At 46.4% G+C, this 27,774-nt stretch overlaps 1 protein-coding gene and 1 long non-coding RNA gene across 3 annotated transcripts in view; one reads left to right on the top strand and one right to left on the bottom strand.

The window, feature by feature from the left end:
• Positions 1–16,081, bottom strand: part of DHRS7 (dehydrogenase/reductase 7) — a 35,288-nt gene extending 19,207 nt beyond the window's left edge. Inside the window, exon 1 of the mRNA XM_048853869.2 lies at positions 15,834–16,081. Coding sequence (XP_048709826.1) covers positions 15,834–15,963 — 130 coding nt within the window. The 5' untranslated portion in view covers positions 15,964–16,081. The remainder of the gene's footprint in view (positions 1–15,833) is intronic.
• A 407-nt stretch (positions 16,082–16,488) lies between these two features.
• On the top strand, positions 16,489–20,933 carry LOC125638305 (uncharacterized). Of its 2 annotated transcripts, none has more exons than XR_007357192.2 (3): positions 16,489–16,785; positions 17,561–19,252; positions 20,284–20,933. It is a non-coding gene; the product is annotated as an uncharacterized LOC125638305 (long non-coding RNA). The 2 variants fall into 2 exon arrangements; XR_007357193.2 differs by having other exon boundaries at positions 16,497–16,785; positions 18,309–19,252; positions 20,284–20,914.
• The last annotated feature ends 6,841 nt before the right edge of the window (positions 20,934–27,774 follow it).

The following is a 27,774-nucleotide window of genomic DNA, read 5'->3' as shown; positions in this document are numbered from 1 at the left end:
AAATTAATCTCCTCTCTCCTACTGGTCAGATTTCCCATCCCCCAGCTATTTAGGACTGATTCACTGCCACTGTTCAGCTGAGGTTAAAAATATATATATATATATTCCCCTATATTATGGTTGTGACCATGGTCACTGAATAGGCCATACTGAGAATGCTCAATCAGGGCAAACAGCAAAGAATAGGGCAAAGGATCCCCCAAACTGGTGGTTTATTCTAATGATTAGCTCCAATTCCCTGCTTGTCACAATTTTCTACATGGGTAGCGCGTAACAGTCCAATCACCTTCATGCTTTCCTTGTGCGCTCTGGTCATATCAGCCTGATGAAACAAAGTTGTCATATCCTTACCCAACAACAGACAAGATGGAAGTGTCATAATCACCCAGTCCCTAGTTATGACATTAAACTGGATGCAACCTAGTTATAATGTCATTGCCAATCAGAACACTGGCCAGAAGATTATCTCAATCACCAGGACAGGCATCTTCTGCCCATCTGGAATAGGATGAACTTCACACAGACATTCAAAGATAGACAGAAATTCCTCTATATCCTCAGTATCTTTGTGAATAGGACAAATCCTCTCCAAATTTTTGCTATTGAGACGACATCGATTTCCAGGCTGTGGCAGATTCTTTTGCTCTCTCAGGACTTAGAGCTGGAGTGTAGTAGCTTCTACCTGCTTTCTACGTGCCTGTTCCAGCCTCCTTTGAGCAGCTTTTTCAATTTCAGCCTCTGCTAGATGTCGGTAGTAAGCTTTTTTGGCTCTCCTGTCAGCTTCTTCTGTAATCTTTTGCTTTTCCTGCAATCGAAGATCTGCCAGTTTTGCTTCATGCTCTAACTGCTATTTGTTTTTCACTGCTAGTGTTCTAACTGCTTCTATTGCAGCCACTGCATCTGGGACAGATGCAGATGGAGACCCTGCTTTCTGGTCACGGTCTTTTAAACAGATTTTTCAGGTCTTGATCTGAGAACATTTTCCTTAAAAGACAGCCCCTTTTGTGAGCACAACTCTTCAAGGGTTTTTCTTGAAAGATCATCATATGAATATGGTTCACTCGTAATTAATCTTTAACCTCTCAATATCAATTAACTTTTGACAAGTATGTGTTTCTGACCCAAAACCCAATTGACCTGTGGTAATGTATATCCTAACCAGACTACACCAAAGTGATCATGGTCTTTGGAGGGGCCACACTGAGAATGCTCAATCGGGGCAAATTGTGAAGAACAGGGAAGATGATCACCCAAACTGGTGGTTTGTTCTAATAATTAGATTCATCAAGCCAGTAACAAAACAGCTTCTGTAATACCTAACTGGTCACTATGGAGCTAAAATACAGTTCCCTTTAAGCAATCCAGCCTTCGGCTCCCACCCAGTCAAGCCTACATAATGAGGGTTATTTAAAGCCTTATTCATCGAGTTCTACCAGTCCCAAGAAATCAGACACCATATCCTCCAGGTCAACTAATATTTCAGATCTCACCTAAATACATGCTTACGGCCAATTCTTATTAACTAAAACAAGATTTATTAAAAAGAAAAAGTTACCGTGGTTAAAAATTATTATATATACAGACATGAATAAAGTTCTTGGGTCAGTTTCATAGCAGAGATGGTGAACTGCTGATCTGTAAGAGTCCTTCCAAAATCAGTTCAATAGATTATAGTCCAATAGGCAGTCCATGTGCACAGTTTGTTCAAATTCTTCCATGAAAAGTTGCAGGGATAATCCAGGACATACAAGGAGACCTCAGTCTTGTGGCTTGAGTTTCCCCTGACAAAGTTTAAGCAGATCTGAGATAAAGGATGAGGCTCTAAAGTTTTTATAGCTGAAGCTCAGCTGACAAACCTCTTGGCAGAAAGTGACCACAGCAGGCATTCCTTGGATGATGAATAGGTAATTACATTGTTGCTCTGAAGTAAATCTCTTTCCTAGGCATACACTGATAACCAGTTGCATTGATTAGCATAAGGCAATTAACTTTTGAAAGGTTCATAGGTAGCTTACTACAAACTTCAAAGAGAAATAAAGACAATGATATTATTGCACCACCAGTTTCATCTAATTGTCAATATTCCCTTTTGATCTCTGAATCAATAGAATATAATAATGAAACATTACAGACAGAAACAGAAGTTTAGCATCTAAAAGTTTATTAGATCACATTGTTATACTTCTAACAGATCTAGGTAAACACAAATACAATTAGTATTCTCTTCTAGTTCTCCAACAATACAGAACTCCCATCTATTTAACATGGCTTTGATAACCATCCACAAGGAATGGCCCTGGTTACCATTTCAATACTTTTCTAATGTCTTAAAGGTTGATTTTGGATCACTTAGCCTGCTGGCTGCTTATCCCTCACTGGCTCAGCATCACAATGGTATTGCATCTTGGCAAGTACATTTGGATCAATTTGGGTGTTGCTCTTCTGTGAAGAGCTTGGAATAGAATACTGTTGGAGACCAGTCATAGAACTGATTTGTTCCAGTATGTGTTTTTGTTGAGAAGAACTTTTAATGGTTCATTTTTAAATGAGTGTTTTAAAATAAAGAATTACAATAGAATTGTGTTAATGGTTAACTATTGTGCTCTGATACACAACATGCATGAGAGGTTGTGCAGCATAGCAGTATGTGTCAGCCAGCTAAGAAATCCCTCTGGTGCAGTTTGGATTTTTTCCTGGAGTTTCATAGCTCCTGTATAAACACAAGGCCTCGATTTCATTTCACCAGTGGAAGAGGAGGAGATGGGAAAAATTTAGAGATCTGAACCACCATAGTTTAAGAGAGTGTTCACACTTCCCAGGGTAGGTTAGTCGGATGGAATTGTTCTTCATATTTAGACCAAGTGCAACAGTCACCTTAAACTGGCTATACTTATCCACTCTGAGGAGAGCACATTTCCCAATCCATGTTCATTCTCTAGAACAGAGGTGGCCCGCGGGACTGTAGAGACCTGGCCCTTGAGCTCCTGGCCTGGGAGGCTAGCCCCCGGTCCCTTCCCTGCTGTTCCCCCTCCCCCGTAGCCACGCCGCACGGGCAGTGCTCTGAGCGGCGGGGCTATGCGCTCATGCAGGGCAGTGCAGCAGTGTGTCTGGCTCCAGCCGGGTGGCCCAGCTGCCAGACATGCTGCTCTGAGCAGCATGGTAAGGGGGCGGTTGGATAGGGCAGAGGTTTGGGGCGAGGGGGGGAGGGAGGCAGTTAGGGGCAGGGGCGGGGGGGGTTGGATGGGGGGGGACCTAAGGGGGGCAATCAGGGGGCAGGAAGTGGAGGGGTCGGATGGGGGCAGGGGCCAGGCTGTTTGGGGGGCAAAGTCTTCCCTACCCAGCCCTCCATACAGTTTCACACCCTGATGTGGCCCTCGGGCCAAAAAGTTTGCCCACCCCTGCTCTAGAACCAGAGCTATCAAGCATTCAGCTACATACGTGGGTGACAAACAAACGCCTACAACAGGGACTGGCAACCTTTGGCACACGGACTGTCAGGGAAATCCGCTGGTGGGCTGGGACAGTTTGTTTACCTGCAGTGTCCACAGGTTCAGCTGATTGCAGCTCCCACTGGCCGCGGTTTGCTGTTCCAGGCCAATGGGGGATGTGGGAAGTGGTGGCCAGCACATCCCTTGGCCCACGCTGCTTCCCACAGCTCCCATTGGCCGGGAACGGCAAACCGCAGCCAGTGGGAGCCACAATCAGCCAAACCTGCAGACGTTGCAGGTAAACAAACCGTCTCGGCCCATCAGTGGATTTCCCTGATGGGCCGCATACCAAAGGTTGCCGATCCCTGGTCTACAGTCTGAGACAAACTCCCCTCATCTGCCAATGATAGAACTTACAGCCTGACTCCAGATGTAATGTATACCCTGGAACTTTATATTAACTGTTTTACAGCTATTAACCTGCCTTCCCCATTCTTACATGCGTTGTGTATACCCCTCAGATTGCAATCTGTGTTTATTACAAGCAGCAGCACCACTTGGGCCAGATTCTGCAACCCTTACTCAGAGGGTATATCTACATAGCCGTGGGGAAGCAGGATTCCCAGCTCAAGTAGAAGTATATGCCCTAGTTCTGATGGAGCTAATGCCTAAAAATAGCACTGTACCCGTTGCCTATGCTGCTGCAGCTGAGACTGAGCAAGTGCAGACCTAGGGGATCGGGCAGGACTTTGCTTTGGCAGCTAGCCTGAGAAACGGTGGGCAAACTGCCGTTTTTAGGCACTAGCTCAAGCAGAATTAGCATGCGTCTATCTATTTAAGATGGAAATCATACTTCCCAGTGGCTATGTAGATGTACCCAGACTGAGTAGTACCTTCATCTGCAACTATTGCAATCCATGCTATTAAGTGAGAGAAGCGATTATTCAGCATGAGAATGGGTGGCAGAATCTAGAGACCTTTTTACATTAAGCCCAGATGTTAGCCCCTTCGTACAGTACACATCCCTCCTCCCAAAAACACCACAGAGCATGAGCTGTTTAAAAAGTGTCTGTTTAGTTGGTAATAAAGCAGAATTGACACGGACTTGTGATTCCTCTGAGAGTCCCTACACGCCACGGTCATATCTTTTTAGAAGCACAGTGACCACCAGAAGGTGATTTTAAATAAGTTTCAGTTATAGATTTCAAATGTGATCAAAATTTAGTTTAGAAAGCACTTATTGCTACAAAAGCACCGAACTGCTGTGCTAAGACAATTGACCATAGCTTCCACTTAGAAGGCTGTCAGTTTCTAATCCACTGGGATAATATTCCCATGAAGACTTACAACAAGGCTCAGTGATTCCATTTTACTTTAAGAGATCCTTAGCTAAGGCAGTAGTCATCAATGCTCCTTTCCCACATTTGCATTCTGCTTAAGTCAAAGAGGATACCTTTGATGCATTATAAGAAGTTCTACTCAGTTATAATTATCTTTTCCTCAGGTTTGGGGAAAACTCTCCTAGTTTGTTTCAATAGACGAGACACACCCAAAGGATATACTGCTCTTGCTCTCCTTGTCACATTTATAGCACAGAAAGTTGTTTGACCCTAACTGCTTGGCTTCGATTGCATCCTCAGAATATTGCTATATCCGCTAAAGTATGGTCCAATTCTGAGAAATTGGAGATCCTTTTAAGTAAGCTTTAGTGAAACTGAGGACTACACTCAAAGAGATATTAAGAAAGTCTGAGACCTCTTCTTATTCCTCCCTTACATAGATGATCTCCATTATATTTGTGTTGTATAGCACACACATGTTATGGACAAAGTTCAATACATTTTGTTCTGGGACAGGAGGTGGAAATCTATGAGCACAGTTTTAACCATGTTTGAGTTGGCAGGCTTATCTTGTGTTTTTCTATCACTTGTATCCTCTGATCTTTGGTCCAGGTTTGGTTTTGGTTGCGTTTGTTTGTTTTTAAACATAACTTGATAAATGTTTGCTTAATTGATAAAGTCGTGATGTTCAGTATTTTTAGACACGTGTCCGAAAAAGGTCATCCTACAAATAGCAAATACATCTAAACAATTTCATTTTCTTGCCGTAAGAACATAACTGATAGGGCAGCATGACACAGGTGTTGCCCTGTAATTGGGGGTAAAGTTACCCCAGAATTTGATCAAGCTAATTGCAATCATACTGTGTGCATTCAGCCACCATGAATTAATAAAACAGAACACCATATAGGTAAGGGTTCATTTGAATAAGCAGGGCTTCTGGAGGCAAGGTCAAATGTTGGCTGCAGGCTTGCAGTTTCTTCTAATCAGAAAGAGAGGAGCGGAGAAGAGAGTCAACAAATTGAGACAAAAAAAAGTAAGTGGTTGAAGATCTTGAGTTTGGGCACCTTTGATATAGCAGCTTATGACTAAGGCTATGTCTACACTGCACTCCTTACAGTGGCAGAGCTGTGCCCTTACAGCAGAGCTGTTGTAAGGACCACAGTGTAGCTGCTCCTTGTGCCAACAAAATAAAACCACCCCCAACAAGGGGGCGGTAGCTTTGTCGGCAAGAGAGCGTCTCCCACTAACAAAGCACCATCCACACCAGCACTCTTCATCAGTAAAACTTTTGTCAGTCAGGGAGGAGGGTTTTTTATGCACTTGACCAACGAAAGTTTTACGGATGTAAGTGCAGTGTAGACATACTCCTAACAATCTTAGGCTGTTTTGTTGGTAAGTAGTTTAGTGGAGTTAGGAGTGGTGATGACCCAGTATGAGCTCTGTATTTTGTAAAAGCTAGTTATAAAAAGACTAGATAATAGAGTGTGCTTTGGAGTAGTTCTCTGAAGCTATCCTGAGAGACTTTTTGACACCATACTCCATGGCAGGAAAGTGACCGGCTATCGCTGACCTGCTGCTAATTATTCGATAACATCTCACAGATTCTAGGTAATTTGGGGTGTTCTAAACCTATTGTTTCTGTCTGTGTGTGCTTAAATCGAATAAATAGTAGTTTCAGATAAGGGCTACTCCTGGGAGAATTTTGCACCACTGTGCATGTACAGAATTCATGTCCCCTGCAGACTTCTTCGCTTTCCCATAGAAAAAGATTACTGACAGGGAAGCAAAGGGAAGCTGCAAGAGCAGTCATGCACCACTCCCTAGCTGTGTAGGTACATTGTTTCAGGTACCCGGAGCAGCCAGCTGGGGTGTCACCGCGGGGCTGGAGACACCCCAGCCTGTGGCTCCTACCCTGAGCCAGGATCAGCTGCTAGTCCCAGCTGGACTGGAGGCAGGAGAGGATGGGACTTCCTCTTCCCCTGCAAGAAGTGACTGGGGCTGTGTCAGACTCAGACCCACACCCAGAAACCTCCCCCAGCTGCAGGAAGCACTACATCCTCCCCTGCTTCCTCCCCACATTGCTCCTCAGCTGTGGGGGGAGGGGTCACTGTACAGGGATCTGCTCACCCATCCCAACCCCTGTACATCTGGGCCACCCATACCCAGACACCCCTGCCAAGCCTCACCCAGTACATCCAGAACCCCCCTACCCCTCCATACCCAAACCCCACCCCACTGAACCTCAACCCCTGCATCTGGAGCCCCCCTACACCCAGAACCCCTGCCTCCCGACCCCCACCCCTGCACCCAGACCACCACCCTGAGCCCCCACATCCACACCCCCAACCAGCTATACCCAGACCCCCACCTCACCAAACCCCACTTCCCCACCACCAAGACCCCTCTGCAGAGCCCCAACCACCTTCACCTGGAAGCCCCTGCATAGTCCAATTGCACCTGCACAGTCCAATTTCCCCTGCACTTTGAACACCCCCCCACACAAAACAAGCCTCTGTGCATCCAGATCCCCACACCTAGACCTCCCCACTGAGCTGCCTGCACCCAGATGGTCCCACACAGAATCCTCTCACCCCACACCTGAATCCCTCCACAGAGCCCCTCCACACTTGGATCCTACCTGGTTGAGCCTGCCTGCCCCAAACCTGGTGTGCCTGACGCAGAGAGGCAGGGCTCCATGGTGTTTCTGGGGCAGGCCCAGGCCTTGTGCTGCATCAGGATCAGATGCAGCCTCACCGCTAAGTCTGTGTCCCGGGGCTGGGAGGGCTGCAGGGTGATCTCCCACCTTTGTGCAGCCAGTGGCCTGTGCTCCCCACTGTCATGCTGGAGCCTCTGCATTTATTTATTGACAAATAAAACTTGCAGAATTTTAATATATTGTGCACAGAATTTTTAGGCATAGAATACCCTCAGGAGTAAAGAGCACACTTACTTGTATCAATATTTCAATCAGCCAGAAGCACTGTGTTTCCACTGATTTATTCCTGACACCGCCTGAAGTAAAACAGTTAAATTACCACTGCTTTGGGTTCTGAAAATCCTGGGTAACACAGGCAGCAGATAACTAACAGATGTTTATGATGGTGATGATAGGCATGCTTCCATCACATAGATGGAACACACACATGGAAAGACACTTTGGAACTGAACATAAGAACGGCCATACTGGGTCAGACCAAAGGTCCATCCAGCCCAGTATCCTGTCTACTGACAGTGGCCAATGCCAGGTGCCCCAAAGGGAGTGAATCTAACAGGTAATGATCAGTGATCTCTCTCCTGTCATTCATCTCCACCCTCTGACAAACAGAGGCTAGGGACACCATTCCTTACCCATCCTGGCTAATAGCCATTAATGGACTTAGCCTCCATGAATTTATCCAGTTCTTTTAAACCCTGTTATAGCCGACTTCCACCTGTATTTGTATGGCCCTACCAATTTCACTGCAGTGAAAAATGTGTCACGGACCGTGAAATAACCCCTTCCCTGTGAAATCCCATCTTCCCCTGGTGCTAGGAGTGCCCCAGCCAGGGGGCTCCTAGTTCCAGCTGGACTGGGGAGGGACAGGACTTGTCCATACCCCACACAGCTGCTGAGTCCCACCTCTGGGTGCCTCCCCCTGCTGTAGGATGCTCTGGGACTGGGCAGCAGCCCCAGAGGTTCTTGCAGCTGAAGAAGGCTTGTGGAGTTGGGTCTGATCTTCCCTGTGCTGCTGGGAGTGCCCCAGCATGGGGCTCCTAGCTGGTAGTCCAGGCAGAACAGGACTTGCTCTTTCCCTGCAGGGCTGTTCTTAGGTATCTCTCCACACCCCTCCTCCCCACTCACTTCCTCTCCCCCTCCCTTTGCAGCTGCCTGGAGAGAGAACATTGTACAGGGAACTGCCCCTGATTCCAGATGCAATTATTAGCTTATTTAAAAAAAGACAGATAGATAGATGAGTCACTTCACAGAATTTTTTGATTGACACTTTACAGCAGCAAATCACACTCAGGGCTCAACTCTCCGATTGGTAGATACAGCATCTGAAATGGTTTTGTAGGGTAGTGATCTCAATTGGTAACCTCAAACTTCAGAACCACAGTCTTAAGTTAACAAAAACAACTGTGTGTGGGGGGGGGGGAGGGGCCCACGGGCTGTTCTGGTTTCAAAGCTCATCATTAATTGAATGTCAACATGGAGCATCCAGCAATTGTCTTTCCCTCATTCCCTGTCTCTGTGCTGAAAACACCTTTCCGTGGTTAGACACGGCTGTCTCTGCATCCACAGAGTTTGTTGGATTTGTCAGACAGCGCTGAACTAGCCTTCCAAGATGGGGGATTCAGCCTTCCACTAAGTTCCAAAACTGTAGCACAGGCAAACTACAGTCCACTTCTTTTGCAGTATTTTTGTAAGCAGGCATCTCCAGCCTACAATTCTTATCAAAGTCAAGAATTACAGTAAGCAAGGTTAAATCCACCTTCTACAGGTGCATTTTTGCAGGGTCAGAAATACGCACTGCTTTTAGGAACCCTGCTTCAGGTTGTTGAAACTTTTGAGCCTTTTTGACGGGTATCAGAGCACTCTGCCATCTTCTAAAAAAGAAGAAATTGTTTGATTTTTTTTTAAACTTTTTGTTTACCAGCAGTGCACTATCTGCAGCAGTCTTTTATGGGTTTCCGAGTTTAAGAGGTGCTGAACTGTTGCCCAACGTGTGATCCAATGAAACATTGCAGCTTGTACAAAATAGTTTGTCACCATCGGCATGTAGAATTTGGCTTCCAAATTCTTTCACACGATCTGCTATAGTAATTATTTTTGATTTACTTTGGACACTCATTTTACAGTAATCCAGGTGACTTCGGGTAGGCAATCAATTGAGATCACTACACTACAAAACCTCCCCAATGACCATATCTAACAATCAATGAGTTGAGGTCTTGGTGTGACATGCTGCTGTAAAGTGTCAATCAATAAATCCTGTCAAGTTCACATGACCTTTATTTTATTGATACAAGTTAATGATTGCATCTGGAAGGGGGGGACACACGCTGTACAGTGACCCCTTCCCCTGCAGCTGCAGAGCGATGAGTTCAAGAAGTGAGGTGGGGGGCATGCGGAGCTATCCGCAGCTGGGAGAGGTACCCAAGAGTAGCCATGCAGAGGAGGAGCAAGTCTTGTCCCTCCCCAACTGGCAAGGACTAGCAGCTAGGGGACCCAGGCTGGGGAACTCCCAGCAGCACAGGGGAGATCAGACCCCCCCGATGAACCTTCTGAGGCTGCAGAAAGCTCCACAGTTGCTGCCTTTGGAGTCCACCTCTGAAGACAGCACAGAAGTGAGGGTGGCAATTCCAATAAACGCACCCCCCCCCCCCAACAAGTTTTCAACCCCTCTTCCCCCCACACACACACAATCCCCTTTTGGATTCGGTGGGACCCCCACAGTTACAACACCCTGAAGTTTCAGATTTAAACATCTGAAAACATGAAATTTACCAATTTTCAAATCCCCTAGCTGTGAAATTGACCATAACCAACTGTGAATCTGGTAGGGTCCTACCTATTTGTAGCTTCATATACTGAATATTAAAAAGATAAGAATGTGCAACTTTATATCACTCTGCTTTCATTCACTGACAGATTTTTGGGCTCTATCAATCTAGCATATGCTAAAGTTTTCCTTTTGTTTTTCTAACACCGAGACAAATACTCAACTAGTGTTTACTTCATTAACAACAGCTGACAATTTGACCAGCAATATGCAAGTGGAATAGAAATAATTTGTCCAAAATGTGAGAGTTTAGCAGTTCAGAAAACCTTTAGCATGGAACATTGATCTTATTTATGGTCTAAAGACACCATTGTTATTCTCATGTTTGAAAAAGATCTGTCAATAGCTTTCAGAGTAGCAGCTGTGTTAGTCTGTATTCGCAAAAAGAAAAGGAGTACTTGTGGCACCGTAAAGACTAACAAATTTATTAGAGCATAAGCTTTCGTGAGCTACAGCTCACTTCATCGGATGCATACCTCACGAAAGCTTATGCTCTAATAAATTTGTTAGTCTCTAAGGTGCCACAAGTACTCCTTTTCTTGTTACGGATACAGACTAACACAGCTGCTACTCTGAAAATAGAGATTATCATTGTAGGTAACTTGAAGGACCTCAAATGACCATCTCTCACTGAGGGAGGTGTCTCAATCCTCCGAGTTACACTTCCCAGGAGTGAAACAGTCACTCTCAAGGGTCAAACTCCTGAAAGCAGGGATAACACTTTCCCATCACCTGGCACAAGTCTATGGAACACACTTCTGGAAGAGGTATGAATGACCACAAACCTCACTGTCTTCTAAAAGGTGTGCAAGACTTATCTCTTTAGCCTAGCCTTCCCCCAATATCTGCAACCAACCACTAAAGAGACTGAAGTGGGTAAAGAGAGGCACATGTGTGCGTATGTACACACACATACACACTACCTAGCAACCACTTAGGGAGGCGGAAGAACGTCAGCTGGTTGGACCCGGGCTTGCCTTGGTCCTTTTTGCAAGGCATCCAGAGACTATCAGCCAACCATCACCATAAAAACCTATGCAGGGAGAGACAATCTGAAGCTCTGATTGCTGAGCAAAAGCATGTTTACATTTCACAACTTGCAGCTATTTGGCTCAACACCTTTGGAACAGCCTGTCCTATACACAGTAGGGAATTCCACAGGAGGCAGGCCTCCTTTCAAACTTTTAAGGAGCGATGCACTTCCTAACATGCTTCAGAGAACGGCTCCCACACACATCTTAAAAGGCATGCTGGAGTCCTCCTTTAATCCTCTGGCACCACAAGAGGTTTGAGCGAAGGAATCAAGCCAAGGAATCCTATGGAGATCTTGCCTCTGCCGAACTGCACATACTAGGTATGTCTAAACTGCAACAAGAGACCTGCAGCATAACCACAGTTAGCCCGCAGAAGACTTGGGCTCAAGGGAATGAAGCTGCAGGGCTACAAAATTGAAGGGTAGACACTTAGAGCCTGGGCTTCAGCCTGAGATCTTCCCCAAATGTGGGATCTGGGCTTCCACCCCAGTGTCTACACCGCTATTTTTAGCTCCAGAGCCCAAGCCTAAGTCAGCTGACCCAGGCTCTGACATTCAATGTCACTGTTTTTGTTTTCTTTTAAACTATTGCAGCATGTTTAAATGCAGCGTAAACATACCCTTAATGTTTCAGTCTACAGCTTAAGCACAGCCTTCCTTACCTATACACCAGTGGTTTTCAACCTTTTTAGGGGTTTGCAAATGAAAAAAAAAAATTCAAATGGATATGCAGATCCCTTTGGCAATCTTAGGCATAGTCTGTGGACCACTAGGGGTCTGCAGACCCCAGGCTGAAAACCATTATCGCCTTAGTGAAAGAGTTACACATAATATACTGCACTTGAGCAAAACCTGACTTTCAAAGGCTCACAGTTAAGAACCAGTTCTTACTAGAACACCCAAAGTAATCACTCAGTCTGTTGCAGAACTGGGAAGAAATGCCCTGGTCTTATAATTTCCAGTCCAGGGTCTTAACCATAAGACCACCTTCCTCTTTATATTACAGGTGCTAATCTTTTGGCTAGTGTTCTAGAACTAGAACTAGTGTTCTAGTTATAATCAACTTTCAGAATGCTGCACTGAGTAGAATAGGAGGAAGGGACCTCAAGAAGTCATAAATAGATTTCTTGGCAGTGCTTAAATAGAGCCTCCCTTTAGCCTCAAAGCAGGATTTTAATAGTAGTCTCAGTGAAACTGAAGTCATGAGCGGATTCCACAAAGCTGCCTGTATGTCTATGGCCAGATCATCATTTTGACCTTTCTATTTGCATCTTGTACCCTTATTCTTTGGCCCCAATCCTACAAACCACTTGGAGCAGCTGGACCCTCTATCCATGTGGAGCCCCATAGGCAGTGGTGAGCTGGAGCCAGGTTCTCACCGGTTCGCTAGAACCAGTTGTTAAATTTAGAAGCCCTTTTAGAACCGATTGTTCCGCGAGGGACAACCGGTTCTAAGAGGGCTTCTAAATTTAACCAGCCAAAAGCGGCACCTTAGGCGCCGACTCTACAGGTGCCCCAGCCCTGTGCAGAGCACCCACCAGCAGCTCCCCACCCCACCCCCAGCCCCAGCTCACCGCCGCTCTGCCTCCGCCTCCTCCCCTGAACGCGCCACCCCAAATCAGCTGTTCGCGTGGGAAGCCAGGGCAGGCTGAGAAGCAGGCAGAGGCTTCCCGCTCAGGCCCAGGGAGGTGGAGGTGAGCTGGGGTGGGGGGTGCGTGAGGAGGGCTGCCCACGCCGCAGCACGTAACCCAGGGGGGGGAGGGGCGCGCAGGGGAACCACTCCCCGCCCCAGCTCACCTCTGCCACCCTCGGCCTGAGTGAGAAGCTGTGGCCTGCTTCTCAGTCCTCCCAGGCTTCCCACCTAACAGCTGATTCACGGGAAGCCGGGAGGGTGGGCAGGGGGGCAGCACGGAGAAGCAGAGCAGGATGGTGGGTTCAGGGGAGGGGGCGGAGCGGAGGTGAGCTGGGGCAGGACAGGGAGCTGCCGGTGGGTGCTCTGCACCCACCAAATTTTCCCCGTGGGTGCTCCAGCCCCCGAGCACCCAGGGAGTCGGTGCCTGAGGCGCCACTTTTGATGTGATCAGTAGGGGAGCGGCTGCTCCGCCACCCCTAGGAGCCAGAGGGACCTGCCAGATGCTTCCTGGGAGCTGCCCCAGGTAAGCACCACCGGGACTCCCCACCTCACCCCCCGGCAGGTGCCTCTAGCTCTTAGGGGTGGGGTGGGCACCCACTACGGTGGCCCACGAGACCCTCCTGCCCGGTTCTGGGGGCAGTCAGGGGACTGGGGAGGGGGGTGGATGGCGCAGGGGTCTTGGGGGGGCGTCAAGGAACGCAGGGGGATTGCATGGGGCAGGAGTCCCGGGGGGTGGGGGTGGGCAACAACCCCCTCATAGGGTAAGGAGGGAACCTGTTGTTAAGATCTTGGCAGCTCATCACTGCCCATAGGCATAGGGTTTGACCACACAAAGCAGCCTGCAGTATCAAGCCATAGGTTGTCAGCTCTTTGAGTCAGGGACCATGCCTCCTTTATGTTTATACAATGCCCAATATCTTGTGAGCCTTACCAATAATAAACAAGCCACAAGGCATCCATTTTTGTAGAATCAACATTGCTTTCTACAAGGCCAGTTTTGCTGGCCTATGTCCAATCAAAGAACTGAGAATATGTTGGCTGCATCTGCACCTGAAAACAGGTTACATGTAGCTACTATAAAATATGGGAACCAAAACAGGACCAAAATATATATAAGTGGGAGAGGGACTGATGAACAAATATAAAACAACCTGACAGCACAAAAACAAAATGTAAAACCAAGAAAACTATGTTAGAAAGATCCATCAAATAGTTATAACTGTTATTTAACATTGAACTTTTTAACATTGATGCACATGGCATCTGTACAGTATAAGATACTTGTTATCTACCCTATTGAACTTAAAATCAAAAGGCACAGGTTGTGAAATCCTTCTGATATCAGGATGTGCTGAAAGGCAATAAAGAAAGGGAAAGGGAAAACTCTTGGGAGGACATTATACAGAGAGCTTGAAAACACACAATCTGTTCATGTTGTGTGCTTAATTTCCTTATTGGCTTTTTAATTAACAGTTTTTATGAAAGTGGAAACTGAGCGCCTGGGCTGAATTTAATTGATAAAGTAAGACAGTCAGCTCTGAAGAGGGATTTGAAGAGGGGAAGCTAGCCTGATACACAGAGAAGAAAACTTACAGAAGGCCTAAGCAGCTTGCAAATTCAGGAGCAGGAGGAGACAGAGGAACAGTAACACTTTCTTGTAAACTGTTGCAATCCTTGTCCTCTCTCACCCCCATCCCCTCATTTTATTTGTTACCCTTATTCATTCTGTTCTTTCTAAATAGTGCAGTCTCTTATTTGTTCTGTAGAATACCTAGCAAGCTTGTGATGCTATAAAAGTAACAACATGAACAAATTAGACATCATACTAGAATAAATCTAGAAAGAGAATTATTAGCCCTGTATTGGTGGGCATGTATTTAAAACAGACTGAAAACTAGACTGAAACCTCTTACAGAAGTTTCCATAACTATCTCCATTAGATCTTCACGTGTCCACCGATGAGAACTCAGACACTAGAGAGATGGACAAGTCTTGCAGATTAACTTTTCTGCCCTAATGTCAAAATGTTTAAATAGCTGGCCTTTTTCAAAAGGTATGAGTGTGACTTTTTTAATTCCCTGCACATTTGTGAAGCATCTAGCAGTTGGTTGGCACTAATAAGGAATACAGAAATGTTTTCAAAAGACCTCTTCCCTGTTTTTTCCACAGCTATGCAGGGCACAAACATCAGCATTATCTGGTCAGAGGCAGGTTATCGCCAGCCTTCAGCTTCTTTCAAAAGGTAGTATAAATAGGGATGTGGGAGAGACTCCTAAATATCCCACCCCTACCTACACTTTCCTGTGACTATCCCACTCTTACTCCACAGCTTTTCCTCACCACCATTACACCAGGACCCCCTCCTCCTCCTCTGGCTTCTACACCATGACCACAGCCCTGCAAGGATCCCAGCATTCTTCCCATAGCCTTACCCCCCATCCCCACACACTCCCTTGAGTCTACCCCAGAGCTTGTCTACACTGGGGCACTTAGGAAAACAATCCAAATTAACTATAACGTGTGTATCCAAAGTGGATTAGTTAAACTGCATTAAACTCCGGTGTGAACACTCTCTTCACCATCAAAGAGGCAGCGATTCCGTTTAGTTGAATCCAGCCACGTGAATGGTGAATACTGGGGTCCACCAAGGGGTTTAACGTAGTTTAATGAATCCACCCCTTTTTAGCTAAATCGGATTAAAATGAGCGTCCCCGGGGCACAAAAGCCCCACTGAGGCACAGGCTGGCGCTACCCCCGCCAGGCTCTACCCCACCGGCTCTTGCGCCCAGCTCTGGATGGGGCAGGGCTCGGCCCCCTGGCGCGGCCCGGGGCACGGCACTACCGGGGGGTTACCTGGCCTCTTGCCCCGCCACTCCGCCCACAGCAGGGTGAGGTCGCCGTCCAGGCCCAGCAGCCAGCGGCCCAGCAGGTAGAGCAGCGCGCAGAGCGCCACGGGCAGCAGGAGGAGCACGGCCCACTCCATGGCCGGAGCGCACTGGCGGGGCCCGCTCAGCCCTGGGGATTTATGAAGGGCCAAGGGCAGCCGCAGCCTGGGCGAGCGCCCCCATTCCCCCCGCCCTGCTCCAGGCCCGCCGCGGCGCAGAGCCCGCCCCCGCCGGGGAGTGGCCGCTGCTGGCCTGGGGGGCAGCCGGGGACAGGCGCTGGGACAGGGCCCGCTGCCCGCGCACGTCGCGGCGGGGTAGGCCGGGGGGGGGCCCCCACCCCAGCCACAAGAGGCGGGGAGCTGGGGCAGCGCCTCTGAAGCGTCCCAGAGACCCGGAGCCCTGGTTGTGTCCTCCACTCTCCCCGCCCCCCGCGGGAGCTGCCCCCACTCCCCTCCTTCCCCCACGGGAGCTCCCCACTGACCCCCTCTCCCCGCCCCGCGGGAGCTGCCCCCCTCCCTACAGACTCCCCCCACGGCAGCTCCCCTCTGCCCCCCGACCCCTGCTCCCCACTGACTCCCCTCCCCCACTCCGAAGCTTCCCCACCTCCCCCTTGACTCCTCCTCTCCCCTCCCTTGCTCACGACCTAGTCCCTCACCTTATTTTAATTTCAGTATCTGCACCCCCCCGTAACTCTCCTCTGAGGCCTTTCCACAGTAACCCCAGCCTCGGAATTCTCACACACTGCTGCCGGGCTCAGCTTCTGGCCAGCAAGTTGTCCTGCCAACCACCTGGAGGCTGAGCCAGCTGATAAATAGTGGGTGAGAGGTCAGTCGCATGCTACAGGATTAGAACTAGGATCGGTAAACGCTAGCCCTGTCCCTGGTGTTAACTTTCCTCTGCCTTGAAGGCTTGCCATAGTGGTAAGTGGAATGGGTCATTTCTATTGTGGGAGAAGGGGGAATTGATTGATATTGTTTACTTGTTCCATAAACAGAAACAGCCTTTGTAAGCCCACAAAGCGTGGGGCTGCCTTCCCTCTCCTCCTTGCCCCTGCTTCTGTTTTACACCTGGAAGTGTAAAGGAGCATACCAGCTTCCATTTTTTGTCTTTTAAAAAGTAAAATAGCCTTGCAACTGCACACTGATCACTAGGGTTAGCAAGTTGGCAATATGTTTTCCTGAAGATCACAGGTTATTCACAGTCCTATTACAGACATTTGAGGCTGGCCTTTAGGATCTAGGAAAAACACAACCATGTCTCCCTTGATGCTGGGGAAGAACCCAGCTTGGTTGGCAGCGATAAGGAGCAGTTCCTTCTGGACTACCACTGATAACAGCACTGCCATCACAAGCTCCCTGAGCCAGCTTTTCTGCTGAGCAGCCATTGTGACATATGATGATGAGGGGCACCTCAACAGAATGAGAGACAGTGTGGACTAAGCAAGGGACTAATTTCATCAATGACACTGAGTCCCTACCTTTCAACAAGTCACATAGATCAAAATTTTCAGACTCAGATGCCTAATGTTAAGCTCCCAAGTCCAGGAGTGCTGAGCACCACAGATTCAATTGACTCCAGAACTTCTAGAAATCAAATCACTTTTATATAGATGCCTGAATATGGATTTAGATGCCTTATCTTATATGCACAAATTTGAAAATTCTAGCTTTAATCTTTCTGTGCCTCCATTTCCAGATCTGGTGAGTGTAACAGCCACCCTTCGTTTGGAGTAAATGTAGGACAAAATTAAACTGCAGGGTGGAACCAGAAAGCTGAAACAATAGCAGCCTCCTGTCAAAACACAGATGCAGGTCATCACCCAAAACAGAAGTACATGCAAGGCACATAGGGGAGGAGGGGTGTCACTGGATATTGTTTGGTGGAGGTACCTGTGTCTGTGGGAAAGAAAGAATCAGGAAAAACACCAGAGAAGTAGAAAGACCAGGAGCAGAAAGCCAAGGAATCAGAACATCCACTGGGATCATGGCCCTGAGAATAAGGTTAGAGAGCTTTTTGCACTGAGTACTGGCTGAAAGAAGTTTAGAATTGTGAGCAAATAAATTATTTCCTGTTTGATTCCTGTGGTGCTCAGGGAAACAGGACTTTGTACACTCTTCATAAATAAATAGGATTGCACCTGGCCAAAGAAATATCTGATTCCAACATCAGTTTCTACTCCTAATCAAAACAACCCACTGGGCTCCAAAAATTGGCTAACCACTTGGGTCAAAAGGGGAAAACAGAGGAATATACGTCAATATTTTTTACTCTTTGTGTAAATAGCCACTATCCTCACTTGGCCATTGAGCTAATCATTATTAGTGGGCTAATTTCTTGTGGACATCACAGTATAAGTGGGTCTTGGAATGGATTTGAAGGAAGATTACCACACTTTTCATATCATAATCATCTCATTCTTACCTTCCCACAACTTTTGTTGTAGCCACCTGTTCTCTCTCATCTTATATTTATGGCTTGTCTACACTACCAAACTTTGTCAACAAAAACTGCCTTTCGTCAACCAAACAGTGAATGCGTACACACTGCAATGTGACTTTTGTTGGGGAAAATGTCCGGTTTTGGTGACAAAATACAACCACCCCAACGAGAGACATACGTCTTTTTCCTCTAAATTTTTCTCAACAATGTGCCAGTGTAGACACCATGCTTGAGTTCATCACTTTAATTGGCCTCCAGTACGTGTTCCACAAGGCCCATGCTGACCGCTCTAGTCAGCAGTTTGAACTCCACTGTCCTGCAGCCAGGTAAACAACCATCCACCCCTCCCCCTTAGAAGTCCTGGAAATTTTTGAAATTCCATTTCCTTCTGGCTCTGCATGGAGAGGTCTTATCGCATCTTCCCAGGTAACCATGGCGGGTTATCACACCAAGTGCTCTCCCACTTGGACCATTGTTGAGCTGTTGGATCTGATCAGTATATGGGGAGAAGAGGCTGTGTAGTCACAGCTGCATTTGAGCCAAAAGAATAGGGATACCTATGGGCACATTTCTCAAAGCTTGTGTGAAAAGGGCTATGATCGGGACACGCTGCAGTGCAGAGCGAAGATAAAGGAGCTGAGATAGGCGTACCATAAGGCGAGGGAAGCAAACCGTCAATCCGATGCTTCACCTAAAACCTGCCAGTTCTATAAGGAGCTGGACACTATCCTCAGTGGCGACCCCACCTCCACTGCCAAGAGCCCAGTGGATACTTCAGCGGACCAGGAGGTAGTGGAAAGAGGACCTAATCCGGAGGACAAAGTTATTGAGGAAGAGGTGGCATTAGATGACAATGTGCAGCTCCCTGTGGGGTCACCCGGTGCGGCAGGCAGCCAGGAGCTGTTCTCCACTCCAGAGGTGTCTAGCCAGTCTCAGCAGTTGTCTCAGGTGAGCATGAAGCAGGAGAGGAGATGCCTGGTAAGTGGCTGTGGTTTGTGTAGTGCAGAGTTGGGTTCAGGGTATAGAAGTGTGGAAGGCTGGCTATGTTTCTGTGAGCTGCACATTTCGCTGTGTAGCTAATCGGTACAGCAGAACAGGGTGTTGATGCAAGCCAAGATCTCATGGGAATCCTCCAGAGAGATCTCCAGGAAAGTTTCCTGGTGGTACTCCGCAATCCTCTGCCAAAGGTTCCATGGCAAAGCAGCTTTGTTCCTTTCCCCATTGTAGGAAACTTTCCTGTGCCATTCGGCAATCACTTGTGCAGGGAACAAAGCTGCAACACGTGAGCAGCATAGGGAACAGGGTGGAAGCCACAAGCATGGAGTAGATGTACCCTCGTTTCCCTGTTTACCCATAGCAGTGAGATATCTGCTAGAATGATCCCCGCCTGTGGAAAAGTGTGGGAGAATTTTAGAAATTTTTTCCAAGCATGCTGCACCACAACCCTTGCTAGCACCAGCAGGAGAGTGAATTTGTGTGGGGGGGTGGAGGGTGAGAAAACCTGGGTTTGTGCTGGAAATGGCCCACCTGTTGATCACTTTAGATAAGCTATTACCAGCAGGACAGTGGGGTGGGAGGAGGTATTGTTTCATATTCTCTGTGTGTATATAAAGTCTGCTGCAGTTTCCACGGTAAACATCTGATGAAGTGAGCTGTAGCTCACGAAAGCTCATGCTCAAATAAATTGGTTAGTCTCTAAGGTGCCACAAGTACTCCTTTTCTTTTTGCGAATACAGACTAACACGGCTGTTCCTCTGAAACTTGCAAAGAGAGTATGCTCTTTTCCCCATGAGGCGTGCCCTTCTTCCCCTCCGCCCCCAAACACTCACCATGCTTTTTGTGTTCACAGAGATGTTTGCCTGGCTAGGGTCAGTGAGGGTGATAGCAATGTTGCAAAACGTTTATTTAATTGAAATTTCAGTGCTGTGTGTGAATTTAAACAATCCTGCTTCTGTGCATTGTCCCATGTGCTTCACCAGATGTGGCCTTCAGGAACACCCCAGGCACCCCAGCTGAGCATCTGAGCCAGATAAGAAAGTACCCACAATGCAGCAAAGAAGACATGTTCTGGGAGGTACTGCAGTGCTCCAATGCAGAAAAAAGGGAACGCAAGGAGTGCTGGGTAGCCAAATGGCAGGACATAAAAGAGAATCAGGAGTTTAAGGATGCAACTGAGCGGATGATTAAAGTAATGGAGGAGCAAACACAGATGCTAAAGTCCTTAAGAATGCTGCAGACTGAGCAGATCCGTGCTCGCCCTCCCCTGCAGCACATTCAGAACTCTTTCCCATGCCCCCCCCCAATTCTGTCCGCACATTCCTTTTGCACCGGGACTTCTCGGTTTCCCATTCACTCTACCCCCTCAGACAACTTACACAATGATAGATGGATCTACACATATCTGTGAATGTCTGTCCTTCCTTGGTTCCTCCTTTCCCACCAACTGTCTTTGTCTGTTTGTGTGTGCTATTTACTGTGCAATAAAAGCAAAGTTTTCAAATGGTAACTGATCTGTATTTGTTCTCTACAAATTGAGATTGCAAGCACTACCAATACATGCACAGGCATTTTAATCATTTGCTTACTGGAATATAAGGCCCCAAATGTCACCATTGCTTCCTAGGAAAACTACATGTAATGTAACATTGAAGCACCAATCGCAGACATATACATTATTTGTTCTCATTTTCAAAGTGTTGCCTCAAAGCCTCCCTGATTCAAATTGCCCCCCTCGGGGCACCTCTGATAGCTCTGGTATCTGGCTGCTGATTTTGATCCGCCAACTGATCTGCCTCAGCACACCAGCCCTGAGCGAACCTTTCATCCTTAGCTTCACAGAGCTTATGCAACATACAGCATGCGGCTATGACCATGGGAATATTATCCTCATTAAGGTCTAAACTGCCATAAAGGCATCGCCAACACGCCTTTAATCTTCCAAAGGCACATTCCACTGTCATCCAGCACCTTCTCAGCCTGTTGTTGAACCGCTCCTTATTGCTGTCCAGGTTTCCCATGTAAGGTTTCATGAGCCACGGCTGTAAGGAGTACACCGGGTCTCCCAGGATCACTATGGGCATTTCAACATCCCCACTGTAAGCTTCTGGTTTGGAAAGAAAGTCCTTGGTTGTAGCTTTCTATACAGTCCAGTGTTGCTGAAGATGTATGCGTCATGCATCCTCCTGGACCATCCCGCATTGATGTCAGTGAAACGCCCACAGTGATCCACAAGTACCTGCAACACCATGGAGAAGTACCCCTTCCTATTGATGTACTCTATCGCAAGATGGTCTGGTGCCAAAATTGGAATGTGTGTGCCATCTATCACCCCTCCACATTTAGGGAAACCCATTTCTGCAAAGCCGTCCACTGTTTCATGCATATTTCCCAGACTCACAGTCCTTCGTAGCAGGATGTGATTAATTGCCCTGCACACTTGGATTAACGCAGCCCCAACAGTCTACTTCCCAACTCCAAATTGATTAGCAATCAACCGGTAGCAATCTGGAGTCGCCAGCTTTCACACAGCGATTGCCACATGCTTCTCTACCAATCAGCACAAGGACACCAGAATGAGAGCTGCCCTTAGTGCTGGGGCAGTGAGCTCTGCACACAACAGTTCCAGGAAGGTGGCTTTCTGCATCCGAAAGTTCTGTAGCCACTGCTCTTCATCCCACACCTGCATGACGATACAATCCCACCATTCAGTGCTTGTTTCCCGAGCCCAAAAGCAATGGTCTACCCTACACACCTGTTCTGTTAATGCCAAAAGTAATCTAAAGTTGCTCTTATCCATATCACACAGAATGTCGGGCACCTGCAAGTCGTCTTCAATAAGGAACTTCACGATTAACTGCACTGCCATCCGCGATATCTTCATGACAGTTAATAGAACATAGGAGAGCAATGCGGGATCCATCCCTTCTCACAAAGATGCCGGGTTGCACAGCAACGAAGGTCCATTGCAAAAATGCTGCAAAAGAAAGCTGGAAACCCATGGAGTGCTGGAACAGCAAGCAATGCATCATGGGACATTGAGCCCAGTCCCAGGATGTGCCGCAATCCACTCCACTTTCTCACAACACCTAGCGACAGAAGGTGTCGAGCTGGATTGTGGGATAGGTACCCACAGTGCATTGCTCACACTGTCAATGATAGTGCCCCCACAATGGATGCACTCTGTCGACAGAGGGAGCAAGTGTGAACATATGATTCCGATTTTTATTATGTTGACTTTTGGTGTCAGATTCACTTTTGTCAACAAAACTTGATGGTGCAGACATGGCCTTAGAGTGTAAACTCACCAGGTTAGGCACTTTCTCTTTGTTCTGTATATAATGTCTAGCACAGTGGGGCCCTCATCAGGCCTCCTAGGTACTATCAGAATACAAATAAAAAAAATAGTAAGAGAAAAGGTGGTTTTATGGTAGCTTGCATAAGAGATGAAATGGGAAAAAAGCAGACAGTTTGGGAGAAACAGACTGACCCTTGCACCAGAATTTGTCAAGGTGTTCGGGGTAGTAATGAAACAAAGAAAACATCTGTGGCATATGGGCTTTGAGGAGAAAATACTGGCTCCCATTCAGTAGCCTGAGGTTCAGTTGAACTGTCTGCAGGTTCGCTACATTACTCCTGGGGGAATTCTGTGCCAAAATATAAAAAATTATCCACACAATATTTTAAAATTCTGCATATTTTATTTGTCAAAACAATATAATCACACCATAATATAATTCCCCTGTTGCGGGAAAAACACCACAGCCACCCAACACTGTAGCATTTATTTTCAGAAGGGGGACTACACAAAAATGAGGCAATTAAACAGAAATTACAGTGCCAAAAGTGAAACCCGTGCAAGCTGCATGGAAACTTTTAAAATACACCATAATGGAGGCTCAACTTAAATGTATACCCCAAATTGAAAAAACCTAGTAAGAGAACCAAAAAAGTACCACCGTGGCTAAACAACAAAGTAAAAGAAGAAGTGAGAGGCAAAAAGGCATCCTTTAAAAAGTGGAAGTTAAATCCTAGTGAGGAAAATAGAAAGGTGCATAAACTCTGGCAACTGAAGTGTAAAAATATAATTAGGAAGGCCAAAAAATAATTTGAAGAACAGCTAGCCAAAAAGTAACAGCAAAATTGTTTAAGAATATCAGAAGCAGTAAGCCTGGTAAACAACCAGTGGGGACACTGTTTTTGGGGAGATTTTGGCAAACCAGTAAAGTGCCTAAACCACTATCACTTGTTGCTAACAGTAGTCAAGTTAGCAGGCCATACTGAACCATTCTTGCTTATTGCTAAAAGTAGCCAAGTCAGCAGGTCGTAAATTGGTCATGCAGAGGCCTCAGCGTAACCAAGACGGGGGGGAGGGGGTCTTGGGTGCCACAGACAGGACAGCTTGACCCCGCTCCCTTCCTGCTAAGAGTGTTGAAATTGCTGATGCATGTATTTTAGAAAAACAAGAAGTCTGTTTATACGTACCCCCGGGAATGTTTGTCAGGACCCAAAGGCATGGACACTCTGAAAAAAAAAAATCTCTGGCTAATTGACGATCATAAGATGTTTGACCTTTTAACCCTGCTTGCTTAGCAAGTTTTCTTTAAGAGATATGTCATTGTATTACTAATGTATAGATAAGGGGGAAAAGTTTGAGGTAATTGGACTTCTCAGGAGAGGCTCTTCAGGGACGCTCCCTCTGGACGCATCTTGGTCCCCACCGACAGATGGAAACCTGGCCTGTAGAAGCCTGTTACGGTGCCACCCAAAAGCCACGCTCAGCTTCAGTAATTATTGAGGGTTGAAGGTGTTTTACTCACCTGCTGCAGACGTGTGTAAGTGTGTAAGACTAAGTAAAGTTTAGCTTTAAGTGAAAGTGTTCTTGTGTTGTCGTGTTTGTGCCAGCCATCTATCGGTCAGACGGCCGTGTCTCCCCTGATTTATTTCCTGACACCGCCTCACACAGAGTAAACGTTACCAAGAGCTTTGGGTTAAAAGAACCCTGGGTAACAACTGGATGATCGAGATGCTAAAGGAGCACTCAAGGACGATAAGACTATTGCTGAGAAACTAAATGAATTTTTTGCATTTGTCTTCACCCGTGAGGATGTGGGGGAGATTCCCAAACCTGAGCCATTCTTTTTAGGTGACAAATCTGAGGAACTGTCCCAGATTGAGGTGTCATTAGAGGTTTTGGAACAAATTGATAAACTAAACAGTAATAAAAGTCACCAGGACCAGATGATATTCACCCAAGAGTTCTGAAGGAACTCAAATGTGAAATTGCAGAACTACTAACTGTAGTCTGTAACCTATAATTTTAATCAGCTTCTGTACCAAATGACTGGAGGATAGCTAATGTGACGCTAATTTTTAAAAAGGGCTCCAGAGGTGATCCTGGCAATTACAGGCCGGTAAGCCTCACTTCGGTACCAGTCAAACTGGTTGAAACTATAGTAAAGAACAAAATTGTCAGACACGTAGATGAACATAAATTTGTTGGGGAAGAGTCAACATGGTTTTTGTAAAGGGAAATCATGCCTCACTAATCTATTAGAATTCTTTGAGGGGGTCAACAAACATGTGGACAAAGGGATCCAGTGGATATAGTGAATTTAGATTTTCAGAAAGCCTTTGACAGATTCCCTCAGTAAAGGCTTTTAAGCAAAGTAAGTGGTCATGGGATAAGAGGGATGGTATTCTCATGGATCAGTAACTGGTTAAAAGATAGGAAACACGGTAGGAATAAATGGTCAGTTCTCAGAATGGAGAGAGGTGAATAGTGGTGTCCATCAGGGGTCTGTACTGGGCCCAGTCCTATTCAGTATATTCATAAATGATCTGGAAAAGGGGGTAAACAGTGAGGTGGCAAAATTTGCAGATGATACAAAACTACTCAAAATAGTTAAGTCCCAGGCGGACTGCAAAGAGTTACAAAAGTATCTCTCAGAACTGGGTGACTGGGCAACAAAATGGCAGATGAAATTCAGTGTTGATAAATGGAAAGTAATGCACATTGGAAAACATAATCCCAACTATACATATAAAATGATGAGGTCTAAATTAGTTGTTACGACTCAAAAAAGAGATCTTGGAGTCATTGTGGCTAGTTCTCTGAAAACATACACTCAGTGTGCAGTGGCAGTCAAAAAAGCAAACAGAATGTTGGGAATTATTAAGAAAGGAATAGATAATAAGACAGAAAATATCATATTGCCTCTATATAAATCCATGGTACACCCACATCTTGACTACTGCGTGAAGATGTGGTTGCCCCATCTCAAAAAAAGATATATTGGAATTGGAAAAGGTTCAGAAAAGGGCAACAAAAATTATTAGGGGTATGGAATGGGTGCAATATGAGGAGAGATTAATAAGACTGGGACTTTTCAGCTTGGAAAAAAGACGACTGGTATGGAGAAGGTAAAGAAGGAAGTGTTATTTACTCCTTCTTATAACACAAGAACTAGGGGTCACCAAATGAAATTAATAGGCAGCAGGTTTAAAACAAACAAAAGGAAGTATTTCTTCACACAACACACAGTCAGTCTGTGGAACTCTTTGCCAGAGTATGTTGTGAAGGCCAAGACTAAATAATAGGGTTGAAGAAGGAACTTGATAAATTCATGGAGGATAGGTCCATCAGTGACTATTAGCCAGGATGGGCAGGTATGGTGTCCCTAGCCTCAGTTTACCAGAGGCTGGGAATGAACGACAGGGGAAGGATCATTTGATGATTACCTGTTCTCTTCATTCCCTCTGGAGCACGTGGCATTGACCACTGTCAGAAGACATGATGTTAGGCTAGATGGACCTCTGGTCTGACTCAATATGGCCATTCTTATGTTCAGTTTCAATTATTTTGGCAATTTTAATTTCAAAATACCTATCAGCAAATGTCTATTGTGACGTTACACACCATATTCTTTATGGAAATATGCTTATGTTGTGGATATGACATAACAGAGGTACTTTATTCAAGATAGGTCTTATAAGATATCATTGGAGAGATTATAATTTACTGAATGTGATTATCTGATTTGTATGCATGTATCATTTCTGTATCTAAAGTTAGGAATATGGACTATGTAACAATTACAACTGGGTGTGCATTAGAAGACACCCACCAGATGACAGGCCATCAGATTTGATAGGCTATTAGGAAGGAACAACAAGACCATGAAGATACTAATCTCTTCCCCTCCTGGGAGGCATCTGGGGACATAACTGTGACACTACTAGGTGAGGTGGTCTTGTCACTTGATACTAAACATTATCTGGAACTTTTAACTTTCCACTAAAAGGGAAGGGGGGGGTCAAGTTTGGGAAACAAAGGATTCCTGCCTTATGTAAATCTTATTTAAGCATGGGGAAGAAGGCAAACAGGACTCCTCTCCATGGGCTGTCTGCCCAAGAAGAAAGGCTACTAAAGACACATGAAGGGAAGGCAAGGGGGGAGTCCAGACTGAGACAGGGGTCCAGTCTGAAAAGAAATATAACTGGAACTCTGAACCACACAAACTTTGCAACCTGCCTAAAATAACATTTAGGGTAAGAAATTACATTTTGTAACCCGTTTCTTAATTATATTAAGCCTCTTACAGCACACACACAGGCAGGGCCACACGCAACTGCAGAACAAAACAGACACTGAGATCTGTTCTGGGAAGGCTCAGCTTCAGAGATTTGCCCCAGCACTCAGGTGTTTTGTTCTGCAGTTGCATGTGACCCTGCCTGTGTGTGTGCTGTAAGAGGCTTAATAACCTTCCTCAGCAAGATAGGTAAAAAGGGTGCCCAGGCTGGCATAACAGGCAGGCTCAGTGGTATCTCAGTACATCAGGTGGCATCCTAAGGGAAGAAAACAGTTACATCTACAACAATGGAGACAAAAAAAGATTCGGGAAATGTTTTTTTGACAAATAGATTCCTTACTAGGCATATTAATATAGAACTTTGAGTAATAATTCATTTAAACTACAATACAGAAACATGTTTCCTCAGAAGCAGTGCAAAGGCTTGGGGGAGTCAGGGGTAATGGAGGAGTTGAGAGAAAAGGACATAATTTCTGGGAAGGAGCCTGGGATTGAACCTGGAGGGCTGTTGGGTGTGGGTGTGAGACATATGGAATAGGTTGGGGGGGATGGGTTGGCGCGGGGTGGAGGGATTGTTAGGGTGCCTCCCCCATACAGACCCTGGCAGAACCCTAGCCTCTCCCATTCAATCAGGCACATCTGCCCCTGGCCCCATGTCCCCCTGCACCCCCACTCCTCTATTCCTATGGGGCCCTGCACCCTCCCTCTGATTCAGCCCCTGACTCAATGCTGTCACCCCACTAGCCCCTGAGCCCACACCCCAGTCTGTCCCATTCTTGTGGCACCTTAGAGACTAACCAATAAGATAAGGTAGCTTCAGCACATATCTTCAAAGCAGCTAAGAAAACAATGGGGCATGTCACAAGGTGCCTCTGTTGCTAC

Source organism: Caretta caretta, chromosome 6 (genome assembly GCF_965140235.1).
Source record: "Caretta caretta isolate rCarCar2 chromosome 6, rCarCar1.hap1, whole genome shotgun sequence".
NCBI classification, from domain to species: Eukaryota; Metazoa; Chordata; order Testudines; family Cheloniidae; genus Caretta; species Caretta caretta.
Note: the sequence above shows the minus strand (reverse complement) of the source record. Positions and strands in the feature narration are given on the sequence as shown.